The sequence below is a fragment of the Adiantum capillus-veneris genome, chromosome 2 (assembly GCF_014529385.1).
Source record: "Adiantum capillus-veneris isolate H3 chromosome 2, ASM1452938v2, whole genome shotgun sequence".
NCBI lineage: Eukaryota > Viridiplantae > Streptophyta > Polypodiopsida > Polypodiales > Pteridaceae > Adiantum > Adiantum capillus-veneris.
This window is the reverse complement of record NC_140932.1, coordinates 121679730-121692880: the sequence shown is the minus strand read 5'-3', so window position 1 is coordinate 121692880 and position 13151 is coordinate 121679730. Positions and strand designations below refer to the sequence as shown.

At 43.2% G+C, this 13151-nt stretch overlaps 1 protein-coding gene across 3 annotated transcripts in view; it reads left to right on the top strand.

The window, feature by feature from the left end:
• Positions 1-8237, top strand: part of LOC147463503 (E3 UFM1-protein ligase-like protein) — a 139352-nt gene extending 131115 nt beyond the window's left edge. For 2 of the 3 annotated variants that reach the window (XM_086489382.1, XM_086489332.1), the window contains one exon: positions 8097-8168. In XM_086489382.1, coding sequence (XP_086345508.1) covers positions 8097-8153 — 57 coding nt within the window. In that variant the 3' untranslated portion in view covers positions 8154-8168. Of the gene's footprint in view, positions 1-8096 lie in introns of all 3 variants that reach the window. The other variant, XM_086489352.1, reaches the window with a different exon arrangement.
• The last annotated feature ends 4914 nt before the right edge of the window (positions 8238-13151 follow it).

Here is a 13151-nt window from a genome sequence, read left to right as displayed (position 1 = left end):
TCACAAACCTCCCTCTCGCGAGACGCGCCCACTCACGATGCCAGCTCAGAAAAAATAACAAAAGACGAAAAAAAAATATATAAGATGGGTTCCCACCCCGTGGCTTGACTCAAAAGGGAGGAATGGCCATGGTGCTTCATTAAGATGCAGGGAGATGAATCAATGCGGTAATCATTGTGTATACTATGGTTGTGTGAGATGATTCTGCATAAATGAACTTTGAAGGGGGAACAACCAATTGCACATATGACTCGACTATCTCAAAGAACCGATACAGACTCTGGCATGGCAACACGCTCAGTTCCAGCCCAGGACTCACGAGTACAATGGGGTTGTCAAGGCTCAAATGTGCAAGGATGGTGAAGACATGCTGTGTGTATAGACTCGCTCCTCCAAACGACGACCCTGGACCATATATCTAGAAGATGATCTCTATGACCCAACAACTACTACTCATGTCCCACCATAAAGAGCCACCAATGGCTCATAAATGTCAGCCATCTAAGTCTATCTCCAGACGAAGTGGTGATGATGACCTGGCCTCGATGTCCAGTAGAACCGCCGTCGTATCCCTGCCATGTTTCGCTGCCCAGCCAAGAGAGTACGTCTAGTGCGAACCAGACCAGACCAACTGTACTAACTGTGTGTCCTATGAAAGTGACATTGTAGCCTGCTACAGGTTGCCCACCACAAAACCGCTCACCGTCTTGGTGAGAGGAAATACTGAAAAAACTGTGAAAGAAAACCACTAGGTACAGCATTTGTACGTCTTTCTTGAAGCAGGTGCTAGGCCCAACCATGACCTTACATGCCTCAAAAGTGCAGTTAAAAACACTGCACTGCTTGCAAACTCCTTAAGCCTTTGAATAGGCAGGAACCCAGTATGATTGCATAGTCCAAGAATCCCAATTGGCAAAACAGAATGAGGATCCACAGCAAAGAGATATACTCGGTTGGATCCAATGCATCTTTATCCTCCATAACCATATTGAGAGGCAAATGACATGGTCCATGCTTGCAGATGAAGTTGCTCAAAAATAGGGATGACCAAAAACTCGAGTAATACCGCAAATAAGGTTAAGCACCATTGTGATGGAAGAACAAAAAGCATTTACAGCAACGGAATGGCAACCAGGTGATGCTTGAAAGACACAAGGAAACAGTTAAAAGGCTCTTCATCTTGCTCGTCTGCTGTGAAACACCAAAAGACCTGCTTCAGAAACTCCAAAGCTACCAGCCCTGGTTGAGCAGAGTGGAAAGGGTGGGTAGGGGCGAGGGGTGGGTAGGGGGGTTGAGGGCTAGATAGGGGCGAGGGGGGGCTAGATAGGGGGTGGGTAGGGGCGAGGCCTAGGTAGGGGGTGGGTAGGGGGGACGAGGGGTGGGTAGGGGGGCGAGCCATAGGTGGGGGTTGAGGGCTAGATAGGGGCGAGGGGGGGCTAGATAAGGGGTGGGTAGGGGCGAGGCCTAGGTAGGGGGTGGGTAGGGGGGACGAGGGGTGGGTAGGGGGGCGAGCCATCGGTGGGGGTGCGTAGGGGGCGAGGGGTAGATAGGGGGTCTAGCGGTGGGTAGGGGGGACGAGGGATGGGTAGGGGGTCTAGGGATGGGTAGGGGGTCTAGGGGTGGGTAGGGAGGACAGGGGGTGGGTAGGGGGCAAGGGGTAGATAGGGGGTCTAGGGGTGGGTAGGGGGTCTAGGGGTGGGTAGGGACAAGGGGTTGGTAGATAGTGGGTCTAGGGGTGGGTAGGGGGTCTAGGGGTGGGTAGGGGCGAGGGGTAGATAAGGGGTCTAGGGGTGGGTAGGGGCTAGGGGGAAGTGGGTAGGGACGAGGGGTGGGTAGGGGGACTAGGGGCGAGGGGGAAAAGGGTAGGGGCGAGGGGTGAGGGGGAAAAGGGTAGGGGTAGGGGCGAGGGCTAGTGAGGGGGGAGGGGAAGGGACAAGGGGCGAGGGGGAAAAGGGTAGGGGTGAAGGGTGAGTAGGGGGGTGAGGGGTGGGGACTAGGGGTGAGGGGGAAAAGGGTAGGGGGGCGAGGGGGTGTGAGGGGGATTGTAGGGTGTAGGGGATAGGGTAGATGGGGGTAGATGGGGGCGAGAGGGTGTGAGGAAGTGTCCGGAATAATTCTTGTTCCATTGCAGATGAAATCCATGGTCCACTGTCTGAAAGAGGAGATGCTACAGAGCGTGGCAATTGATGGAGAGCATGAGGAGGAACCATGAGCAAGACAACTCCATGGTCCACTGTCTGAAAGAGGAGATGCTACAGAGCGTGGTAGTTGATGGAGAGCATGAGGAGGTACCATGAGCAAGACAACTATCATGAGCAGGGAATTCATTCAGTAGGACGGGGGCTCTGTGAAGGGAGTTTGTTAGACACAGAGGAGAGCTTTGTTCTGGTTGGAGCAGACACCACTGAGGCTAATGTTTGAAGGGGGGTGAACTCTTGTAGAGGTGATTTCTTCCCGCTTCTATGATTCTTCGTAGGCTCACCAAATTCAAAGGCTTCCACCAAGGGCGCATCAGGAGTAGCTTCTTTGACCTTCGACCTTTGAGTTGGCTCGGGTGGCCCATTAAGTTTAGTTACTGTGGAAAAATTGGAAGAGGGTGTACCTTCAGGCAAAGAGTGAATCAAAACTCCAAAACAGGGCATAGCTTTGGTAGGATCCAACCACTCCAACAGATCCTCATTTGACCCGTCAGGTGGAGTAGGCTATTCCAATTCAAGGATGGTTGCTAGGGACAAAGAACTATGTTGCATGACGGGATCCATGCCTCCTTCTAGGCAAATTGGTTGCATCGGGGAGCCAGGAGTATGTATCCACATGGCATCGTTTCCCCAATCATGAAGTGCTTTAGTGTGTCGTAGCCATGGTCTTTCGATGAGCAAGGGAAATCCTCCATCCACCTGTGGAAGATGAATCACAACAAAATCCAAACTAAAAGTGAAATCTTGAACGTGCAGAGGCACCCTTTCCACTATGCCCACAGGGTATATTGTCCTCTGGTCAGCCAATGTTACTGTGAAGGGGTCAAGTTGAGTAGGCTGCAGGCCTAAAGCCATCATAGTGAACTCATGCATCATATTGATGCCAGATCCACCATCCACAATTACTCTTGAAAATTGATGCCCCAAGATGGACACTGTCAGGTGAGGGCTTCTATAATCAATGACGGGAGCAACAGGATTTGATATCATATAGGACTCTGATGGTCGCACTGGGAGGTTCCCACCACTAGGACTTGCTCCAGGGTAAAGTGACTGAATAACAGCAAGGGTTTCGCTTCTAAAACTCGCATCTAGTCGCAGCATGTCATAGAGGGACACTTGTTGGAAGGTGTTCTTCAACACTGTCTCTGCCCTAAGATTTTCTTGTTCTACTAGTTGTTTCTCTGGTACCTTGATCTTTTGTAGATCGAAAACTGCTTCCAAGAAAGCTTCATCAATATTGAAGAGCAAAGATTTGGATTCTTTCATGGCACTAGGAGATGGCTTGTCAACATCTGAAGGCAGGGTATCCACTGGTGTGAGAATGTGTGGGGGAGTTGAACTTGTTGGAATACTAAGACTGAGAGTGGCTCTCTTGGCCCGAGTGAGGACACCCAATGGCTCCTCCACCAATTGCAGCTTATTTTGAGGGGTAACCACGTGGGTAGAAGGGGGCGGCTGAGGAACAGTGCTACTATCAAATTGAGCTTGGGAAAGGCAAACTCATTCTGGCTTTGACTCGGGTTCGAAGCCGTGGATGCACAAATTTTAGGGCAATCCTTACTATAGTGATCCTTCATTTCACGACAATGACGGCAGGGAGGGGACGCTTCAGGCAGAGGGCATTTGCTTTCGTAATGACCATCTTCCCTACATCTGTAGCACAAAATGGGTCGATTCAATGGGCGAGTCGAACGGCGAGGTGCTCCTTGCTCCTGGTGTATGGAGTTGGAGGTGGAGGCATAGAAGTTTTGAGGTGATGAGGGAGCATGGGTATGATAAAAGCTCTGAGACGGAAAAGTACTTTGCATAGCTTGCATAGGAGGGGCTGTCAGCAAATGTGGCATATGGTGTGGATGTTTACATGGAGAAACCATGTTGGATGCAGGTGTTGGCCCTTGTTGAAGTGTAGGACCAAGACTTTGTTGTATTTGTTGCAATCCCTTGAGGTAGCAGCAATCCTTGTCCTCGTGTCTAGACATTTCACAGAAGTGGCAGTAAACTCGAAGGGGGCATTCCTATGGAGGGTGCCCTAGAGAGCGGCATGAGCTACACCAAACCATAGCCTTAGTCTCCTGTTGAGACTTGAGCTCTTCTAGCTCGCGCTTGATCTGTTCGAATGCCTCGTGATGTGGAGGCTTCTCCTGTCTAAGAGAGAAGGGCCTCTCCTCTTGAAGAGCTCGCTGTAACTTTAGGGCTTCCAATTCCTTGCATAAAGAAGTTAAAGGATTAGAAGGACTTTCCAAAAACATTGAAGGGGTCTCTACCTGAGGAGAGTTGGTGAACAGCTTTCTATCTCCCTCTATCCTAGTAGCAGCCGCGACAAACTCCTCCAGAGTGGTGTCGGGTCGGAGACTCTCTTGGAGTTTTTGCTGAGAAGTTTTGGGAAGAGCCTTCTCCACCCACTTCTTAACCATAAATTCGCCGGGTTGCTGGGGAAGCTTGGCAACCAGAGACTTGGTTTTAGTCATGAGTTTTGCAAAAGTCTCCTTTGGCTGGAGCACCATGTTGGCTAACTCATCCAACACCTTTTCCTGGTAGTCACCTGGCCTAAATATTGCACAGAACTGTTGTCTTAAAGCTGCCCAAGTTGCAAAATGGTTCTCTGCAAACTGATTGTACCATTTATCTATTAAGCCATCTAAGGTAGATGAAAAGAGTACCAAATAAGCATCTTCCCTGTTAAGACCACGACCTCTACAGAGAGACACGAACCTCCTTGCATGGTCATCTACATCTTTTGAGGAGAGTCCCTTGAAGCTAGGAAACTTGATGTTTACCTTTGCAAACACATTGGTCAACGCCTCCATGGCCTCTTGCTCAGGAGCCTGTTGCTCAATAGCTTGATGTAACAAAATAGGGGAGAGCTTCACTAGGGAAGGTGACCTGGAAGATGTCAAACTCGACAGAGGAATGGATGAGGCTGTATGTGGAGGTATGGGTGATGAGGTTGGTGGACTTCTACCAGGTACCAAGGGTTGACACCTTCTATTGTAGTACTTAGTAGTGCATTTTGACACTCAAATGACCGCCTTTTATGTGTCATACAATGACTTCAAACCCAACCAAACTTTGGGCAAGAAGACTATTAACTGGCTGAACACAGGTCTAGACTCTACTAGACCAGGCAAGTGACTAGCCCACCTGGCTGGACCAGGGACGAGGAGAGACTAGACCAGGGACAAGGAAGGACTAGACAAGGGACGAGGAAGGCCTAGACCAGGAGCTGGTTGGACCAGGGCGAGAGAGGACCAGACCAACAAGTTGCACAGCGAAAGGCAAAGTAGGCAAAGCTAGGTAAAAACTAGCTAGCTTCTTAATTGTACCTCAACAAAGAGTGAGACTTCAGTTGAGGTCCCACCGTGATTGCCAAAATGAGAGCACCTATAGCGCGGATAGTGTGTCATGCTCTCTACAGTGGGTGCTCCTCAGTGCAATGTGCGTGACAATCTCACTCAAAACAGACTAAAAACAAAGAACCAATAGGTAATAACTAAGCTCACAGAGACACAACAGCAGACCAGAACATATGACTCGACTATCTCAAAGAACCGATACAGACTTTGGTGTGGCAGCACACTCAGCTCCAGCCCAGGACTCACAGATACAATGGGGGTGTCGAGGCTCAGATGTGCATGGATGGTGAAGACGTGCTGTGTGTATAGACTTGCTCCTCCAAACGACGACCCTAGACCATATATCTAGAATTTGATCTCTATGACCCAACAACTACTACTCATGTCCCACCATAAAGAGCCACCAATGGCTCATAAATCTCAGCCATCTAAGTCTATCTCCAGACTGAGTGGTGATGGTGACCTGGCCACGATGTCCACTAGAACCACCATCGTATCCCTACCACGTGTCGCTGCCCAGCCAAGAGAGTACGTCTAGTGTGAACCAAACCAGACCAAATGTATGAACTGTGTGTCCTGTGAAAGTGACATTGTAGCCTGCTACAAACGAGATCACTAAAAGTTTGGGCTTGACATTGCTTTTGCATTTTTTAGTGCTTACTTTAAATGGCCAATGCTTAAGAGCACTAATGATTTGAATTGTTTTGAAGGGTTGTGGCAGGAGTGTGATTTCATTGATCCAAGAAGGGGTCATCATTGCAGAAAATTGCAAAACTTGGCTATTTAGAGCCATTCCAAAATTCTTTGGATTAAAAGTTGTATACATGCTAGCTCATAGCTTGGTCAAAAGTTAATTTTTTTCATTTTGAGCTAGTGTTTAGCCAACTTTTTTGAGCTTTCAAGTACAAATTTGTCTATTGAGAGCCATTAATTTTTATTTCATCTAGTTGCAGTCATCTCTAGCTCATAGATTGCTCTCGAATGGAAAAATTTCATGTGAGCTATTTGTTAGCCAACTTGTTTGGAGCTTTAAATTGTAAAATTTGGCTTGAAGAGCCACATCATTTCATCAAAGCTGCATTATTTTCAGCTCTTGGCTTGTTTTCAACTCCATATTTCATTGAGCTAGAAAATAATCAACTTTGAATCATGATTGAGAGATGGTAAAAATTACAAAATTTGCTTATGTAGAAGCTCATTTTATCTCTCATGGTTGTTATGTATGCATAAATTTGCTATCAAAGAGCATCATGTGCATAACCAAAGGCACCCTTTTCCCTTGGGTTTTTTCCCTTTGGCAAATTCAGGTATGCAAGACCCTAGCTTTAGGCTTCATTGATAATTTTGTGTGCATTTGGCTTTCAATAAAAGGCCTTTGAATCTAGTGTTTACACTTAGATTTGCTTGGATTGTAATCAAAAGATCAAGAGACTTCTCTACAAAGGGGATACTTGCTCAAGGATGCACAAAGAGCATGAATAGGTGTAATCCTTCCATGATTTTGCTCTTTTTTCATATGTCCATTCTCTATGCTTGGCTTAAGTAATTTTTTGCTTCTAAGCTATGGTTCTTTCATGTTCAAAAGCTAGGCATACTAAAGTTTCAACACTTTGCTTTGTGAATATTAACTCATCAAAAAAGTTAGGTTTTATGTGTGCTAATCATAGGTAATTGGCATTGACCTTAGGTTAATGTAGGGTCATTTCCCATTAGTCCTAGAGTCTTAGTGATAGTCTTAATACTCAATTCAATTTTAACATGACCTAGGGCTATGATTAGGCTTTAGTCCTTTAGTCCAATTTCCATAAGCATCTCATGTTGGAAACAATAAAAATGTGAAATGAAACAATGAAGCAAAAAAGTATCAAGAAAAAGTAGCAAAAATGCTACTAGACACATGAAAAGAAAATCTCCATGTTATGTTTTGTCTTTGTGAGGCCTAGCGCCTTATTGGCCCTTGGCAGGCGAGGGGAATCACCTTGGCTTGCTTGGTCAAGGCCCTAAATCGATGCCCTGGGCTGATAGGGGTTAGTCGTCGCCTTGGTAGGCTAGTAGGCTTTTGGAACACCTTCTTGAGGGTTCAAGGAGCCGAGAGTCGCACCTAGACTTGCCTTGGGGTGGTAGCCTTGTGATTGTTGCTTTACTTTTTTCAATGCATGACAAAAACAACAATTCCATGAGCTTCAAAAAGTTGTGACAATGTACTAATAGATTATGAGCTTTTTTATAGCCATAGACATGATAGACTTGAATGAATTATTAATATTGGTCACATAGTTTTTAGGCTAGTAGGTTTATGAACTTGCATCAGCCTAGGGTCATAATTGATTGCTCGTGTTTCAGGCATAAAACTGAAATTCCAAGTGGTTTAATCTTCAGGATAGTTTAGGTGTCTTTTTTTCTTTTTGTTGTCTAGTTTTTTACTATGATTCACCCATCTTTCTAAAGCAAAAAATTCACTTTGCATGATTGTTCATTGTGCTTCATGTTTATTTATCCTTGTTGGCCTTTGATGCTCATTATTTATTCTTATGTTTTGCAGCTCAACATTTCTTCCATGGACTTGCTTTCTACCATGTCTTGCTTCATCGGCACATGAGGACGTGTGCCAAATTAGGAAGGGGAGAATGTTAGTGGCGGCTAACACAGGATACACTGAATATGCATCAAGCGGGAGATATTTATGGTTGTGCATAATATTTCCAACTTACTTTGTATAAGTCTTGGGCTCACTTGGAGTTCCAAAGTTGCATATTCTAACTAGAGGGCTCAAGCTTAAACCCATAGTAGAAGGGATTGTGGTGAAAGCCTTTAAAACGAAGCCTTTATGCAAGGAGGCTTCATTCTTGAGTATCCACTCTAGAGGATCCACTTTTGAGAGCTCCCTCTCTCTTGAGTGTTCACTCTATGGCCTAGCCTTGAGCTTAATTTCCATGCTTAAGAGGCTAGGACTAATCCATTGTAATTAGAGTAAGCTCTTCTTGATTAATATAATTCCTATTTTCTCATTAGTCTACTTCTTCTCTACATCTCATTATGTCATGAAGTAGTATTACACTCTCATTTTTTTAGATTTGAGAGAGGTATGTACTTCTTGCTATTAACCACTTCTATTCTTCTACAAGCATTCGATTTGTGATATTTAGCATCACTAATTAGGTTGATTAAGTTGGGTCTTAATCTTGTAATTAGTGTGTGTGCCCTATTGTTTGTTGGTGTGTAGATAGGTTTTATGAAACTCTACCACCATTCACTTCGTGTGTGTAGCTATTGATGAAGTGCCGTGATTGACATGTGGTAATTAGTGTGTGCTTATCATTAGTGTGCTTGGGGTTTCTAGTCTATGGTAAGTCGGACTTCGGTGGACTTGATGTGTGTAGGAGTTATTTGATTAGTGATTAGATTATGTTTAGAGTTAGTTTTGCCATGGCTAATCTCTACTTGCATTGGAGATGAGAGGTGACCTCTTGAATCCTCTATTTCTATTAATCCGATGCTCGTGCTTCCATGCCCTAGCTGGGTTGCCGATCCACAGATTTGATAATTTTGTGTGGGTTGCGATTGGGTCGTTGCTACAACACCTCCCAACACTATACCTTTTTGTTGTGCATAACCCTTTGCAACAAGTCAAGCCTTATAGCAACCAATCTCACCATCTGACTTGCGTTTCGACTTGTAAACCCACTTCGTACCGATGGCCTTTCTACCAGGAGGGAAATCACATAAAGTCCATGTGTCATTTTCCATAAGTGCATCATATTCTGATTGCATGGCAACCATCCAATTTTCAAAATTATGTGCTTCATCAAAAGATAGAGGTTCATCAACATCACATAAGCTAGACACAGCCAAAGCATAACAATCTGATGCATAAGATGCATAGCAAGAACTTGAACGAGTATGAGTAGACAAAGGTGCATCCAACTTATTGTCGCACAAAGTATGCACAGTCATTTTGGCATACCTCTAGCCTGCGCATAAGCCAAACAACCAAAAACATGCATGTGCTCAATAGAAGGCTTTCTATCATGCCATGCTTCATATGGAATCATAGATTGTAAAGCTTTTGTAGGACACCTTAGTACATTTCGAGACATTTTCAGTCATAGCCAAAACTTTCTTGAAGCACATAAACACTTTGGACTTCACTTTAAGTGGATACACCCATTCATGCTTGGAGTAATCATCAATGAAAGTCACGTAATTGCTCAAGGACGGAGTTTGCATGGGCTTGGAAAATCACATAAAGTCCATGTGTCGTTTTCCATAAGTGCATCATATTCTGATTGCATGGTAGCCATCCAATTTTCAAAATTATTTGCTTCATCAAAAGATAGAGGTTCATCAACATCATATAAGCTAGACACAGCCAAAGCATAACAATCTGATGCATAAGATGCATAGCGAGAACTTGAATGAGTACGACTAGACAAAGATGCATCCAACTTATTGTTGCACAAAGTATGCACCAGTCATTTTGGCATACCTCTAGCCTGCCCATAAGCCAAACAACCAAAAACACGCATGTGCTCAATAGAAGGCTTTCTATCATGCCATGCTTCATATGGAATCATAGACTGTAAAGCTTTTGTAGGACACCTTAGTACATTTTGAGACATTTTCAGTCATAGCCAAAAATTTCTTGAAGCACATAGACACTTTGGACTTCATGTTAAGCGGATACACCCATTCATGCTTGGAGTAATCATCAATGAAAGTCACGAAGTAAAGGTAATTGCTCAAGAACGGAGTTTGCATGGGCTCGGGCCTACAAACATCACTATGCACAACCTCCAACCTGCATGTGGCCCTAATTGGAACCATCCTTTGGAAAGTTTAAACATTGTATCTTACCCAAAATGCGTTTTCCACAAACATGTTTGGCAAATATTTCATTCAATGAGACCATGTATTGTCCATCTATCATCCACAAATTTGACTACAAGACCAAGTCTAACAAGTGCAGATACAGACAAAAGATTTGCCTTGATCCCAAGTATATACAATGTATCAGCAAGTGTGAAATAACTATCATTCACAGGAGTCAGCACGATCTTTCCAACTCCCTTGACCAAATAAGAGGCATTGTTGGCACAAGTGATTGAATTCCCATGAGGGACATCCTCAAAAGAGGTAAACAAATCATGATGCTATGAAAGGTTGGAGTTGTTCATTGCAATAGGGTAAGTGGGACTATGATTTATTAACTTGGTTGATATGCATGTCTACAAGGTACAGGGGACACCATCGGGTTCTATGGTCTTAATGACGGAGTCCTTTGGGACTTGCCCATGGATTAACCATTATTGAGCTATTAGTCACCTGATAGGAACCGGTGCCAGCCTTGCACTGTTAAACCCACTTCACTACTCTTTTCAATTAACAATATTCTAAACCATGGGTGTTGTTACTTGAGTGCTAGTTTTAAAGGGATAAGAGAAGTGGTAGCCAAAGTTTTGGAAGTGCCAAGAAAAGAGTTCGCATACACTTAAATGAAAATTTAATCGTTGGCCCAACATAATCAAGAGAATGTAATTAAGATTGACAACTTAGATTTTGCTCCTGGTGTAGCATTTGATGATGGTTGTAGAGTTGTCAACTACCTTGTTGACAAGCTACAAGAAGCAATGGGAGACCCTATTTTGCAAGTGGATATTCACAGACAAATTCAAGCCCTTCAAGCTCAAATTCCCTCAAATGCCCAAGAAGAGAGAATTCTTGTGAGGCCTCTTGGTGAGACTCCCAAAAGAGGAATCTCTTTGGGTAATGAAGAGGAGATACCAGAAGGACCTTCAAGGCAAACTGTTCAAGAAGAAGAAGTGCACCCTAAACTTTCAAGGGAGAGGTATGAAGTGACACTCCACCTCCCTCTGAAAAGTAATGCTGCCCCAAGAAGACAGCAGGCTTGGTGGTCACCTACTCCTCCCAAAAAGAAGAGGAATCTCATCATCACCATCTTCTGACATGAAGGGCAGTGACTTTCCACCCAAGAAAGAGAAGAGAAGGGGTAAATAGAGGAGCTATGCAGCATGGAAAAGGTCACGTAAGTTGAATAAATTCAAAGAGAGCGGTAAGAACATCACTTTCCTTACCTATGATGGAACCTTTGGAGCAACTAATAAAGTGTTGGCCTTTATCCAACAATTTAATGCAGCTTTTGGAGATGAATATTTCTCAGTATCTTCAAAGGAAGACCTATTTAGGAATTTTGGGAATTATTCAAGTCCCATTTCTTATAACTCTATTAAAAAACTTAGTATTTTTGTGTAGTGTGAGCTATCATCTATTGACGGTTACACTCTATGTTTCATATACCCACCCCTTAACACATATCTATAGGGATATGTGTATTTATATACATACTTATATGCATCAACTACAATGACATCAAAAGCATGAGGGAAGCATGGCACTAAACTCAATTTGCATTATACACCATTATTCATGTAGAAAAAGTTCTTTGAATTAGTAGCTCAAATTTGAGACATTAACTTTAAAGAATTGGCTATATCAACACTCATGAAAAGAATCTACAATAATCAAAAACAAATTTTAGAATTGAAGGGACCTCAAAATAGTGTGGTGTTTAGAAACATCAAGATAGAAAATAAAATCCAATTCACATATTTACATGGATCCAATTATTTTACAACTCATCCGAGGAAATGGTACTATGTGAAGAGGCTCAATGACTATAAATACATCATTAAACATTGCGTTTTCTCATGTATTGCTCCAATACGTACAAGGTTTCTCTATCACAAGCTGCTTCATTTACCAACATATTGCAATTATACTCTCGTTTGTCCCTTGCATAGATCCAACCAAGTAACCATGCAGTGATTGTTCTCTCCAAAAAACTTTCAAGATCTTCTATTAATTGATTCCACATTTTTGGAAAAAATCAAGTAGGTTTCGGGCATGTTCCACATTAAACTGTAAAGGGCCTCATCAAAAATTAAGGTATTATTTCCATCCAAATCATGAAAAATTCTCCATGCTACATCCAAGTTCTTGTGGTATACAAATCAATATTCAATTAGAAGATCTGTCTTTTGGCATGCTTTCTGTCCTGCTATGACATTAAATTTTTTATGTTGTTGTGGAAAGCATAACTCAAGAATATGACGAGTCCTTTGCAATCTATTAGTGCTCCAAATCCACACCTCAAACCATTGCATGCAAAAATCAAGGAAAGTGAATGCATCTTTGCAAATAAAATGCCACACATTTGTACTCTCTTCAACAAGATGCATATGTTTTTCCCAATCTTGGCATACATCACCATGTTGCATTTCAATGGTCTTAAGTAAAACACCATTGAGTTCAAAGATCAATACTCTTCTTTGTTTTCGTATAGTATCTGAGGGTGGTGGAATCAGTTTCCTTCTAAGCCTATGAGTCCTCAATGACATGTGCCACCTCAATAGTAAATGCTTTGTACATTTGAAATCAAATTTATATGCTTCAGAATCTCCTGTTCCAAAAAAAAGGCATGATAGTCAATGGAAGAGATATTATTTTCAATTAACACACTGTGCACCAACATTATTTATTTTATCCATGATATATATATACTTAAACCTTGAGAAGACAA